This window comes from Pristiophorus japonicus, chromosome 11 (assembly GCF_044704955.1).
Source record: "Pristiophorus japonicus isolate sPriJap1 chromosome 11, sPriJap1.hap1, whole genome shotgun sequence".
Taxonomy (NCBI): Eukaryota; Metazoa; Chordata; class Chondrichthyes; family Pristiophoridae; genus Pristiophorus; species Pristiophorus japonicus.
Window position 1 is genome coordinate 145,622,637 of NC_091987.1, and position 14,847 is coordinate 145,637,483.

The 14,847-nt window shown below is 45.4% G+C and overlaps 1 protein-coding gene across 1 annotated transcript in view; it reads right to left on the reverse strand.

Moving 5' to 3' along the window:
• Positions 1-2,418: 2,418 nt before the first annotated feature.
• LOC139275609 (coagulation factor X-like) overlaps positions 2,419-14,847 on the reverse strand; it is a 103,937-nt gene continuing 91,508 nt past the window's right edge. Inside the window, exons 9-11 of the mRNA XM_070892779.1 lie at positions 9,150-9,267; positions 5,834-6,356; positions 2,419-2,467 (exon numbers count right to left, since the gene is read on the reverse strand). Of these exons, the coding sequence (XP_070748880.1) occupies positions 2,419-2,467; positions 5,834-6,356; positions 9,150-9,267 (690 nt within the window). The remainder of the gene's footprint in view (positions 2,468-5,833; positions 6,357-9,149; positions 9,268-14,847) is intronic.

A 14,847-nucleotide genomic window follows, 5' to 3' on the forward strand; every position in this document is an offset into this window, starting at 1 on the left:
GAATCTGTGCAATATCAGCCTCGGGCAATCTGTGTATTATCACACTTGGGCAATCTGTGTAATATATATATTCCTTGAGCAATCTCTGTAATATCACCCTCGAGCAATCTGTTTAATATCACCCTCGAGCAATCTGTGTAATATCACCCTCGGACTATCTCTGTAATATCACCCTCGGTCGATCTGTGTAATATCTTTTTCAGGCTATCTGTGTAATATCTTCCTCGGGCAATCAGTGTAATATCTTCCTCGGGCAATTTGTGTAATTTCACCCTCGGGCAATCTGTGTAATATCACCCTGGTCAATCTGTTTGGTATTACCCTTGGCCAATATGTGTAATATCACCCTGGGGCAATCTGCGTAATTTCACCCTCGGGCAATCTGTGTAAGTTCACCCCCGTGCAATCTGTGTAAGATCACCCTGGGGCAATCTGCGTAATATCACCCTCGGGCAATTTGTGTAAAATCACACAGGGGAAATCTGTGTAATATCTTCCTCGGGAAATCTGTGTAATATCACCCTCGGACAATCTGTGTAATATCACCATCGGGCAATCTGTGTAATATCACCCTCGGGCAATCTGTGTAATATCACCCTCTCGCAATCTGTGTAATATCACCATCGGGCAATCTGTGTAACATCACCCTGGGGCATTCTGTGTAATATCACCCTCGGGAATCTGTACAATATCAGCCTCAGGCAATCTGTGTATTATCACACTTGGGCAATCTGTGTAAGATATTCCTTGAGCAATCTCTGTAATATCACCCTCGAGCAATCTGTTTAATATCACCCTCGAGCAATCTGTTTAATATCACCCTCGAGCAATCTGTTTAATATCACCCTCGAGCAATCTGTGTAATATCATCCTTGGACTATTTCTGTAATATCACCCTCGGGCAATCTGTGTATATTACCCTGGGGCAATCTGTGTAATATCACCCTGGGGCAATCTGCGTAATATCACCCTCGGTCAATTTGTGTAAAATCACACTCGAGTATTCTGTGTAATATCTTCCTCGGGCAATCTGTGTAATATCACCCTCGGACAATCTGTGTAATATCACCCCCGGGCAATCTGTGTAAGATCACCCCCGGGCAATCCCTGTAATATCAGCTGTGGGCAATCTGTGTAATATCACCCTCGTGCAATCTGTGTAATATCACCCTGGGGCAATCTGCCTAATATCACCCTCGGGCAATTTGTGTAAAATCACACTCGGGAAATCTGTGTAATATCTTCTTCGGGCAATCTGTGTAATATCACCCTCGGACAATCTGTGTAATATCACCCCCGGGCAATCTGTGTAAGATGACCCCCCGGGCAATCCCTGTAATATCAGCTGTGGGCAACCTGTGTAAATTCACACTTGGGCAATATGTGTGATATCACCCATGTGCAATCTGTGTAATATCACCCTCGGGCAATCTGTGTAATATCACCCTGGGGCAATCTGTGTAATATCACCCTTGGACAATCAGTGTAATATCACCCTGGGGCAATCTGTGTAATATCACCCTCGGGAATCTGTGCAATATCAGCCTCGGGCAATCTGTGTAATATCACCCTGGGGCAATCTGTGTAATATCACCCTCGGGCAATCTGTGTAATATCACCATCGGGCAATCTGTGTAAAATCACCCTCGGGCAATCTGTGTAATATCACCCTCTCGCAATCTGTGTAATATCACCCTGGGGCATTCTGTGTAATATCACCCTCGGGAATCTGTGCAATATCAGCCTCGGGCAATCTGTGTATTATCACACTTGGGCAATCTGTGTAATATATTCCTTGAGCAATCTCTGTAATATCACCCTCGAGCAATCTGTTTAATATCACCCTCGAGCAATCTGTGTAATATCACCCTCGGACTATCTCTGTAATATCACCCTCGGTCGATCTGTGTAATATCTTTTTCAGGCTATCTGTGTAATATCTTCCTCGGGCAATCAGTGTAATATCTTCCTCGGGCAATTTGTGTAATTTCACCCTCGGGCAATCTGTGTGATATCACCCTGGTCAATCTGTTTGGTATTACCCTTGGCCAATATGTGTAATATCACCCTGGGGCAATCTGCGTAATTTCACCCTCGGGCAATCTGTGTAAGTTCACCCCCGTGCAATCTGTGTAAGATCACCCTGGGGCAATCTGCGTAATATCACCCTCGGGCAATTTGTGTAAAATCACACAGGGAAAATCTGTGTAATATCTTCCTCGGGAAATCTGTGTAATATCACCCTCGGACAATCTGTGTAATATCACCATCGGGCAATCTGTGTAATATCACCCTCGGGCAATCTGTGTAATATCACCCTCTCGCAATCTGTGTAATATCACCATCGGGCAATCTGTGTAACATCACCCTGGGGCATTCTGTGTAATATCACCCTCGGGAATCTGTACAATATCAGCCTCAGGCAATCTGTGTATTATCACACTTGGGCAATCTGTGTAAGATATTCCTTGAGCAATCTCTGTAATATCACCCTCGAGCAATCTGTTTAATATCACCCTCGAGCAATCTGTTTAATATCACCCTCGAGCAATCTGTTTAATATCACCCTCGAGCAATCTGTGTAATATCATCCTTGGACTATTTCTGTAATATCACCCTCGGGCAATCTGTGTATATTACCCTGGGGCAATCTGTGTAATATCACCCTGGGGCAATCTGCGTAATATCACCCTCGGTCAATTTGTGTAAAATCACACTCGAGTATTCTGTGTAATATCTTCCTCGGGCAATCTGTGTAATATCACCCTCGGACAATCTGTGTAATATCACCCCGGGCAATCTGTGTAAGATCACCCCCGGGCAATCCCTGTAATATCAGCTGTGGGCAATCTGTGTGATATCACCCTCGTGCAATCTGTGTAATATCACCCTGGGGCAATCTGCCTAATATCACCCTCGGGCAATTTGTGTAAAATCACACTCGGGAAATCTGTGTAATATCTTCTTCGGGCAATCTGTGTAATATCACCCTCGGACAATCTGTGTAATATCACCCCCGGGCAATCTGTGTAAGATGACCCCCCGGGCAATCCCTGTAATATCAGCTGTGGGCAACCTGTGTAAATTCACACTTGGGCAATATGTGTGATATCACCCATGTGCAATCTGTGTAATATCACCCTCGGGCAATCTGTGTAATATCACCCTGGGGCAATCTGTGTAATATCACCCTTGGACAATCAGTGTAATATCACCCTGGGGCAATCTGTGTAATATCACCCTCGGGCAATCTGTGTAATATTACCCTGGGGCAATCTGTGTAATATCACCCTCGGGCAATCTGTGTAATATCACCCTCAGGCAATCTGTTTTATTTCACGCTTGGACAATCTGTGCCATATCAGCTGTGGGCTGGAGGGGGAGTGATGGTTCCATTAATTAGACACATGTTCTGCGTGATTAAAAGTAATTGTTTGGAGAATTAGAGGGTATTTGAGTCTAATTTCTTCACCTCGAGTGTGGTGAGTTTCTTGACTCACTGCCTGAAAGGCTGGTAGAGGCAGAAACCTTAGCACCTGTAAAATACTTTTGAATGTGCACTTGAAATGCCGTAATCCTACAGGGCTACGGACCTAGTGCTGGAAGGTGAGAATTGGGCAGGATAGCTCTTTGTTGCCTTGCGTGGACACGATCGGCCGAATAGGCCTCCCTCTGTGCTGTAACCTTTTGTGATTCTATGAGTCTATGAACCCTGGTTGGGGTGGGAGTGATGGGCCAATGATATAATAATCAAATATGGTGTCTGAGTGGTATCTCACATTTTTGCACATTCCGTGGTCTTGAGTGTACAATAGTGACAGATACACTAAAAACTCTTCAGTGATTCCCTCACAATTTGACACGTAGCAATGTTCAGTTTATCTGTCACTATTGGGCTCTTCCCACCCTTCAGTGCATCTGTTACTATTGTACACAGCATTGTTGAATGTTTCTGTCAATATTGAACATTCTGCATTGTTTACTGTAGCTGCGACTATCGTTATGTAAGTGTCAGCTGTGGCTCAGTGGTCGTGCTCTCGCCTCTGAGTCCAAGGTTTTGGGTTCAAGTCTCACTTCGACACAATAATCTAGGCTGACAGTCAAATGCAGTCCTCAGTGGGTTCTGCACTGTCAGTGGTGCCATCTTTCAGATGAGACATTAAACCTACTCTCTCAGGTGGACGTTAAAGATCATATGGCACTATTTCGATGAAGGGCAGGTGGGTTCTCCCTGGATGTCCTGGCCAATATTTATCCTTCAACCAACATCAGAAAAAAAACAGATGGTCTCATTGCACTTTGCGGGAGCTTGCTGTGCACATATTGGCAGCTGTGTTTCCTACATTACAACAGTGACTACATTTTAAAAGTACTTCATTGACTGCTTTGGGACGCCCTGAGTTTGTGAAAGGCGCTATAGAAATGCAATTCTTTCTTTTCATTTGCACTCTGCAATGTTCAGTGTAACTGTCACTAATGTTCACAGCACCATTCAATGTAGCTGACACTATTGCATAATCTGCGCTGTTCACTGTTTCTGTCACTCTTGTACACATGGGGGCATACCTACCTTGTTTCTCGTGTTCTTACCGATGTGGTGGATGCGGTGGCCTCTTGAATGAAATTCCGCTCTTTGGCTTTTTTTCCCCGGCGGACAGGAAGTCCGTCATAATGGGGGCGAAAGTGCAGCGGTGAGCACACTTGAGTGGCAGAAGTTGGGGGCGGGCAGAGTGGCCGCCGCTGTCAATCATCAGCGTAGCGTTGATGACGTCATCATGGCGTTGCGTCACTATGGCTCTCCCCTTCACTTAAACAATTTAAGTTCGGTTCATTGAGCCACCAGGGAGGGTTTTGGCTGGGCCAGTGGCCTGCCAGGCTGCCTTTTGGCGGCCCGTTCGAACCCGGTGGCATAATTGCCGGCCCGACCTGGCCGTCGGCCGACAAAAAAATACACTGCCTCCCCTTTAATGGGAGCCGCACCCTCATTTTACAAGGACTACAGCCTCACTGCACTGGCAAAAAATTGCAGTTTTTGGCACCGCACGGCGGTAGCAAGATTTTTCGGTGGGGGGAACATGGGCAGTGCATGCTCTGATGATGCACATAGGACAGATCGGCAGCAGCGGAGCAGTGGGGTGGCGGGTGGCGTGTGGGTCACCGCAGGAGTGGAATTAAAAAAATGGCGGCCAGTACATTAAAAATCAGCGGCAATTGCACTCGGCAGCATTGCCGCCGATTTCTGGCGGTAATAGGCCTTAAGGGAAGGGGCAATTTCAGCCCCAATATGTGTCACTATTGTACATTCTGCAGTGTTCAGTGCATGTGTCACTACCATTTGACATTCAAGCTGTGTAATCATCTGTTGATTATTTTTATTACGGTTATTACTGCTACATTTTACAGTGATGATCTGTTGTACAGAGTGGTTGAAGTCACCGAAAGCAGGTCACTAATTTTACATGCAGCATGAAAATAACAATATGTGATAAAGATTAGTCAAAAAACCTGTGGGTTAGCACAATTTTTGGACATTCTCTGAAAAAGGTAAAGCTGCTTTGCAAGCAAAATGAAAACTAGAGCATCCTGTTGATAATTGGTGTAACCTAGATTATGTGGTGTTAATGTAATCTGAATTTGGTCTGTGTGTTAAAATTTAGCTTTTTTCAGTGTTACTGGATTTGGTGCGAAGAAATCTAATTGTGTCACCCGTCTACACTCCAGTAAGGTGCGGAGTCGTTGTACTACACGCATATTAAATTGAGATCCATTTTTGATCTAAGTATGTGAGCTTGTGTCCGAGATAGGGCGAGAAGTCGTGCTCTCAATAACCCACTTGATCCACTTGATGTACTTTGACACCTTGGTGTAGATGCCGTATTTTCCTTTCTTTGCACATCCTTCTCCCCAGCTCACGATGCCAGTCAGGAACCATGTGTTCTTGTGCTCGGTGACATGGGGCCCACCACTGTCCCCTTGGCAGGCATCTTTGAGCTCAGAGTCATAGCCGGCGCAGAACATGTTCTGAGACACTGGGTGCAAGCTGGATTCGATGCACTTGGTCCGATCGATGTACGGCACGGTGAGACGCTGGAGCGTGTTGGACGGCCGACCGCGTTCATGATCAACGCCCCAGCCGCTGACTAAAGCCTGCTGCTTCACCATCAACACCTTCTCTGCAAACTTTTGGTGGGGCAGACAGATCGGGACAACATAATGGTTGAATTGCAGAGGCTTCTTCAGTAACAGCACTGCGATATCGTTGTCGTACGCTCCTTGCTGGTACCCACGGTGCGCAACTGCAGCCTCGACGTCTTGTCGTTGCTCTGTCTGTTCCTCTTTTCTGACATCAAACTCACCTGGTGAGCAATAACAGATATGTGTCAACAAGACAGGCACTTTATAAATCTTTTGGTGTCATTTATTTGATGGTCAAAGTTCCATTAATCTTTTCGCAAGCAAACAAGTGAAAGAGTTTCTATTCTGCAAATAGCAACATGCACCTTAATTTTAACAACAAATTGCATCTATATAGTGCTCTGGCACCTTTAACGTAGTAAAGCATCCCAAGCTGCTTCACAGGAGCATTATCAAACAACATTTGACACCAAGCCACCTTAGGAGCTATTAGGGCAGATAACAACTAGGTTTTAAGGAGCACCTTAAAGGAGGAAAGAGAGATGGAGAGGTGGAGAGGTTTAGGCAGGGAGTTCCAGAGCTTAGGGCCTCGGCACTTGATGGCACAGCTACCAATGGTGGAGCGATTAAAATTGGGGCTGTTCAAGAGGCCAGGGTTGGCAGTACGCAGAGACTTCGGGGTTCGGGGGGGGGGGAACACATATAGAACTGGAGGAGATTACAGAGAAAGGGAGGGGAAAGACCACTGAGGCATTTGAAAACAAGGATGAGAATTTTGAAATCGAGATGTTGCTTAATGTAGGTCAGTGAGCACTGGGGAGAGGGGTGAATGGAACTTGGTGCGAGTTAGGACATGGGCAGCAGAGTTCTGGATGACCGCAAGTTTATGGAGGATAGAGCTAGGGAGGCCAGGAATAGGTTGGAGTAGTCAAGTCTAGCGGTAACAAAGTCATGGATGAGAGTTTCAGCAGCAGATGAGCTGAGGGTGGGGCGAAGACGGGCGATGTTACAGAGGTGGAAATTGGCGGTTTTAGTTATGCTGCAGATATGTGGCCAGAAGCTCATTTCAGGGCCAAATACGACATTAAGGTTGCGAACAGTCTGGTTCAGCTGCAGACAGCTTCCAGGGAGAGGGATGAGGGAGAGGAATGGAGTTGGTGAGGACCGAAGACAATGGCATCGGTCTTTCCCGTATTAAGTTGAAGGACATTTCTGCTCATCCAATACTGGATGTGGACGAGCAGTCTGACAATGTAGAGAGAATGGAGGGGTCGATAGAGGTGGAGGTGAGCTAGAGCTCAGTATCAGCGTGCATGTGGAAAATGTTGGTGTATGTATGTTCAGATGATGCCAGCAGATAAATGAGAAATAGGAGGAGCCAAGGATAGAACCTTGGGGGGACACCAGAAATAATGGTGTGGGAGCGGGAAGGAAACCATTGCAGATGATTCTTCAGCTACAACTGGGATCAGGCAAGGGCCATCCCACCCAGCTAGATGATGATGGAGATGTTTTGGAGGAGGATGGAATGGTCAACCATGTCAAAGGCTGCAGACAGGTCAAGATAGAAAGATAGAAAGATAGAAACATAGAAAATAGGAGCAGTAGTAGGCCATTCAGCTCTTCGAGTCTGCACCGCCATTCAATATGATCATGGCTGATCCTCTATCTCAACATCATATTCAAACTTTTTGCCCATCCCCTTGATGCCTTTTGCTTCTAGAAATCTATCTATCTCCCTCTTAAATATATTTGTGACTTGACCTTCACAGCCTTCTGTGGTAGAGAATTCCACAGGTTCACCACCCTCTGAGTGAAAACATTTCTCCTCATCTTGGTCCTAAATTTCCAACCCATATCCTGAGACTGTGACCCTTGTTCTAGACTTCCCAGCCAGGGGAAACATCTTCCCCGCATCCAGTCTATCCAACCCCATCAGAATTTTATACGTTTCAATGTGATCCCCTCTCATTCTTCTAAACTCTGGTGCATACAGGCCTAGTCGACCAAATCTCTCCTCATATGACAGTCCTGCCATCCCAGGAATCAATCTTGTGAACCTTCACTGCACTCCCTCTATGGAAAGTATATCCTTTCACAGGTAAGGAGACAAAAACTGCACACAATACTCCAGGTGCGTTCTCACCAAAGCCCTGTATAACTGTAGTAAGACATCCTTGCTCCTGTGCTGGATAAGAAGGGCAAATTTACCATGGTCACAGTCACATAGGATGTCATATGTGGCTTTCATAAAGGGATAAAGGGTTGTTTCTGTGCTGTGGCAAGTGCAGAGACATGATTGGAAGGGTTCAAACATGGAGCTGCGAGATAGATGGCCATGGATTTGGGAGGTGACAGCATGTTTCAAGGACTTGATTTTAAAATTCTCATCCTTCTTTTCAAATCTCTCCATCTTATCTCTGTAATCTCCTCCAGTCCCACAACCTTCTGAGATCTCTGCACTGCTGCAATTCCGGCCTCTTGCAGCCCTGATATCCATCGTTCCATCATTGACGGCTGTGCCTTCAGCTGCCCTAGGCTCTAATGTCTAGAAATCCCTCCCCAAACCTTTCCTCCTCTAACTCTCTCGTCTCCTTTAAGATGCTCCTTGAAACCTAACTCCAGTGATGGACTGTTAGGGTTTTACTATCGATAGAAAGTGACCAATTTACCAGCTGGCATTTCTAATTTGTGGTGACACTGCACATTCTGGTCCTATGATTTGCCAAGTCTCACTGTATGCAAATTAGCAAATCTGTGTGTGAGTTAAAAATCTCAGCATTCAGCCACTCTGAAATGTCTTTATCTATGTCCATGGATAGAGAAATAAATAAAAGGTAGATATTAGATAGGCAACTAAAAAGATAGAAATATGGGTAATACAGATAAAGAGAGAGACAAAAACACATAATAGATCAGAGAATCACTCACCATTTCCTGATGAACCTGGACCCATTTTAAAGGGGAATTGTTATTTGTCAAAGAAGCAAGTTAGAAAAGAGCAGATCGCTCACCAACAACAGCAGTGATGGTCTTTGTCTGGTTCAGGCAATGGGCTGCAGTCAACACTAAAAGCTCGGTTAGAATTATGCCTCCACAAAATCCTTTGCCAAGTTCATCGACCAAAAGAACCTGTTAGGGAAATAATACATAGCATCAGGATAATTATTAGTCACATTGACATAGAGTCATAGCATGGTTACAACACAGAAGGCCATTCGACCCATTGAGTCCTGACCGGCTCTCTGCAAGAGCATTCCGCTAGTTTGAATTCCCCGACTATTCCCTGTAGCTCTGCAAATTTGTTTCCTTCAGGTACTTATCCAATTCCCTTTTGAAGGCCATGATTAAATCTGTCTCCACCGCCCTTTCAGGCAGTGCATTCCGGGTCATAACCACTCAGTGTAAAAAAGTTTTCCTCATGTTGCCTTTGGTTCTTCTACCAATCATCTTAAATCTCTGTCCTCTGGTTCGCAACCCTTCTGCCAATGGGAACAGTTTCTCTCTATCTACTTTGTCCAGACCCCTCATGATTTAGAACACCTCGATCAAATCTTCTCTCAACCCTCTCTGCTCCAAGGAGAACAACCCCAGCTTCTCCAGTCTATCAAAGTAACTGAAGTCCCTCATCCCTGGAACCATTCTTGTAAATCTTTTCTGCACCCTCTCTGAGGCTTTCATATCCTTCCTACAGGGAAGGATAAAGAAAAAAAGGGAAGCTTATGTCATATACCAAAGACTAAAAACTTTAGAATCTTTGGAGGAATATAGAAAGTTAAGAGGCAAAACTAAAAATGATATTAGGAATGCTAAGAGAGAGCATGAAAAATTCTTAGCTAGTAAAATTAAGGAAAACCCAAAGATTTTCTATAAATATATTAAGAGTAAGAGGGTAACTAAAGAAAGGGTAGGGCCTATTAGAGACCATGAGGGCAATCTTTGTGTGGAGGCGGAAGATTTTGGTATGGTTCTTAATGAATACTTTGCATCTCTTTTCACAAAGGAAAGAGGTAATGCAGATACTGCCATCGAGGAGGAGTGTGATATTCTGGATGAAATAAACATAGTGAGAGAGGAAGTATTAAGGGGTTTAGCAGCTATGAAAGAAGATAAGTCCCCAGCCCCGGATGAAATGCATCCCAGGCTGTTGAGCGAAGTAAAAGAGGAAATAACAGAGGCCTTGACCATCATTTTCCAGTCCCCTTTGGATTTGGGCATGGTGCCGGAGGATTGGAGGACTGCTAATGTAGTACTCTTGTTTAAGAAGGGAGAAAGGGATAGGCCGAGTAATTACTGGCCTGTTAGCCTAACCTCAATGACGGGAATATTATTGGAAAAAATCCTGAAAGGCAAGATAAATCTACATTTGGAAAGGCAAGGATTAATTAGGGACAGTCAGCACGGATTTGTTAAGGAAGATCGTGTTTGACTAACCTGATTGAATTTTTTGATGAAGTAACCAAGAGGGTCGATGAAGGTAGTGCGTATGATGTAGTATATATGGACTTTAGCAAAGCTTTTGATAAGGTCCCACATGGTAGACTGGTCACAAAAGTTAAAGTCCATGGGATCCAGGGCAAAGTGGCTAGTTGGATCCCAATTTGGCTTAGAAGTAGGAAGCAAAGGGTAATGATTGATGGATGTTTTTGTGATTGGTAGGATGTTTCCAGTGGAGTTCCACAGGGCTCAGTACTGGATCCCCTGCTTTTTGTTTTATAAATCAATGATTTAGATTTGAATATAGGGAGAATGATTAAGAAGTTTACTGATGACACTAAACTTGGCTGTGTGGTTGATAATGAAGTGGAAAGTCATGGACTGCAGGAGGATATCAATTTACTGATCAGGTGGGCAAACAGTGGCAAATGGAATTTAATTCGGAGAAATGTGAGGTGATGCACTTTGGGAGGGTTAATAAGAAAAGGGTATACGTATTAAGCGGTAGGCCACTTAATAGTGTAGATGAACAAAGGGATCTTGGAATGCGTGTCCACAGATCCCTGAAAGTAGAAGGCCAGGTGGATAAGGTGGTTAAGAAGGCATACGGAAATCTTGCCTTTATTGGCCGAGGCATAGAATACAAGAGCAGGGGAATTATGCTTAAATTGTATAATACTCTGGTTAGGCCACAGCTGGAGTACTGCATGCAGTTCTTGTCGCCGTATTATAGGAAGGACGTGATTGCACTGGAGAGTGTGCAGAGGAGATTTACTAGGATGCTGCCTGGAATGGAGAATCTTAGTTATGAGGACAGATTGGATAGGTAGGGTTTGTTCGCATTGGAGCAGAGGAGGTTGAGAGGAGACCACATTCAGGTGTACAAAAATTTTGAGGGGCCTGGATATAGTGGATAGTAAGGGTCTATTTCCCTTGGTGGAGGGGTCAATTACGAGGGGGCATAGTTTTAAAGTGGTTGGTGGAAGGTTCAGAGGGGATTTGAGGGGAGGCTTCTTCACACAGAGGGTTGTGGGGATCTGGAACTCACTGCCTGGAAGGGTGGTAGATGCAGAAACCCTCACCACATTTAAAAGGTGCTTGGATGGGCACTTAAAGTGCCGTAACCTGCAGGGTTATGGACCTAGAGCTGGTAATTGGGATTAGACTGGATAAGCTCTTGTTGGCTGGCACAGGTACGATGGTAAGTACTGCAGGGAATCGAATATGGCCAGGGTGATCTCCTGGCGTAGTTTTGATTGCCTGGATGGGTCGGAGAGGAATTTTCCCAGATTTTTTTCCCCAATTGGCCTTGTTTTTTTCTGGTTTTTGCTTCACCCAGGAGATCACATGGCTCTGGTTGGGGTGGAGTGTAGAATGTTTCAGTGTAAGGGGTGTCGCAGTTTGTGGGGCGTAATGGTTGGCCTGGGTGCTCTTTACCTTTCTTCCATTGTTCATTGGTTTATATGTAACCTTTAGGGCTGCTGACCAAGAGCCGTGCGGCTCTTTGTCGGCCGGCGCGGACACGATAGGCCGAAATGGCCTCCTTCTGCGCTGTAAATTTCTATGTTTCTATGTTTCTAATGTGCGATGCTGAGAATTGGACACAATACTCCAGTTGAGGCCAAAGCAGTGTTTTATTACGTTTCTTCATAACTTCCTTGCTTTTGTACACTATGTCTCTATTTATGCAGCCCAGGATTCCATAAGGTTTTTTAACCACTTTCTCAAACTGCCCTGCCACCATCAACAATGTGTGTCCATATACCCCAGGTCCCTCTGTTCCTGCTCCCCCTTTACAATTGTACCTTTTATTTTATATTGCTTCTCCTTGTACTTCATGCCAAAATGTATCACTTTGCACTTTTCTGCGGTAAATTTAATCTGCCACATGTCCGCCCATTCCACCAGCCTCTTGAAGTCTATCACTATCTTCCTCACTGTTCACTATACTTCCAAGTTTTGTGTCCTCTGCAAATTTTGAAATTGTGCCCTTTACATCCATTTCCAAATCATTAATATATATACAGGTTGCACCTCTCCAGTCTGGCGCCCTTGGGAGCTGACCAGTGCCAGACCAGAGAATTTTCTGGACCACAGGAGGTCACGCCGACCCTAATGTTATCAGCAGTACCCTAGACTTACTGCGTACTGATGACAGCGCTGCTGACAACGATCCAGCCGCGTTCTGCGCATGCGCTGCGCAGAAGCCTACCGCGCAACAGGCCCAACTTCGGCATCTCAGTCAGCCGCCACCTTCCTCGCCAAACCAAGCAAGGAGGAAACACCAGAGACCGCGGGGAGGAGAGGAGCAGCCAGCCTCAGGACACAGCATGGGTTGCAACCCTCCCCAGCCGGGGATGATGCCGGACCAGGGATGTTGCCGGATCAAAGAGTCCTGGACTGGAGAGGTGCAACCTGTATTAAGAAAAGCAGTGCTCTTAGTCCCGAACCCTGGGGAACACCACTGTATACCTTCCTCCAGTCCAAAAAACAACCGTTCACCACACTCTCTGCTTCCTGTAACTTAGCCAATTTCGTATCCATGCTGTCACTGTCCCTTTTATTCCACAGGATTCAACTCTGCTCTCAAGCCTATTATGTGGCACTTTATCAAACGCCTTTTGGAAGACCAGGCTGGATGGGTTGTACCTCAATAGTGCTGGGACCAATATTCTCCTGAAGGGGTTTGCTAGTGCTGTTGGGGAGGGTTTAAACTAATTTGGCAGGGGGATGGGTACCAGGATGTAACATTAGAAAGGGGAAATAAGGTGCTCCAAGGATTGGGAGAGGCAGAGAGCACTAATAGAAACAAAGAAACATAGAAAATAGGCGCAGGAGTACGCCTTTTGGCCCTTCAAGCCTGCACCACCATTCAATAAGATCATGGCTGATCATTCCCTCAGTACCCCTTTCCTGCTTTCTCTCTATACCCCTTGATCCCCTTAGCCATAAGGGCCATATCTAACTCCCTCTTCAATATATCCAATGAACTGGCATCAACAACTCTCTATGGCAGGGAATTCCACAGGTTAACAACTCTCTGAGTGAAGAAGTTTCTCCTCAAATCAGTCCTAAATGGCCTACCCCTTATCCTAAGATTATGTCCCCTGGTTCTGGACTTCCCCAACATCAGGAACATTCTACCCACATCTAACCTGTCCCGTCCCATCAGAATCTTATATGTTTTTATGAGATCCCCTCTCATCCTTCTAAACTCGAATGTATAAGGGCCCAGTTGATCCAGTTTCTCCTCATATGTCAGTCCTGCCATCCCGGGAATCAGTCTGGTGAACCTTCACTGCACTCCCTCAATAGCAAGAACGTCCTTCCTCAGATTAGGAGACCAAAACTGAACACAATATTCCAGGTGTGGCCTCACCAAGGCCCTGTACAACTGCAGTAAGACCTTCCTGCTCCGATACTCAAATCCCCTAGCTATGAAGGCCAACATACCATTTGCCTTCTTCACCGCCTGCTGTACCTGTATGCCAATTTGCAATGACTGATGAACCATGACACCCAGGTCTCGTTGCACCTCCCCTTTTTCTAATCTGCCACCATTCAGATAATATTCTGTCCTCACGTTTTTGCCGCTAAGTGGATAACCTCTCAATTATCCACATTATACTGCACTGCCATGCATTTGCCCACTCACCTAACCTATCCAAGTCACACTGCAGTCTCCTAGCATCCCCCTCACAGCTCACACTGCCACCCAGTTTAGTGTCATCTGCAAACGTGGAGATATTACACTCAATTTCTTCATCCAAATCATTGATGTATATTGTCAAGAGCTGGGGTCCCAGCACTGAGCTCTGTGCCACTCCACTAGTCACTGCCTGCCATTCTGAAAAGGATCCGTTTATCCCGACTCTCTGCTTCCTGTCTGCCAACCAGTTCTCGATCCACATCAGTATATTACCCCCAATACCATGTGCTTTGATTTTGCACACCAATCTCTTGTGTGAGACCTTGTCAAAAGCCTTTTGAAAGTCCAAATACACCACATCCACTGGTTCTCCCTTGTCCACTCTACTAGTTATAGCCTCAAAAAATTCCAGAAGATTTGTCAAGCATGATTTCCCCTTCATAAATCCATGCTGACTTGGACTGATCCTGTCACTACTTTCCAAATGCGTTGCGATTTCATCCTTAATAAATGATTCCAACATTTTCCCCACTACTGATGTCAGGCCAACCGGTCAGAAAACCCGCTTTCTCTCTCCCTCCCTTTTTAAAAAGTGATGTTATATTAGCTACCCTCCAGTCCATGGG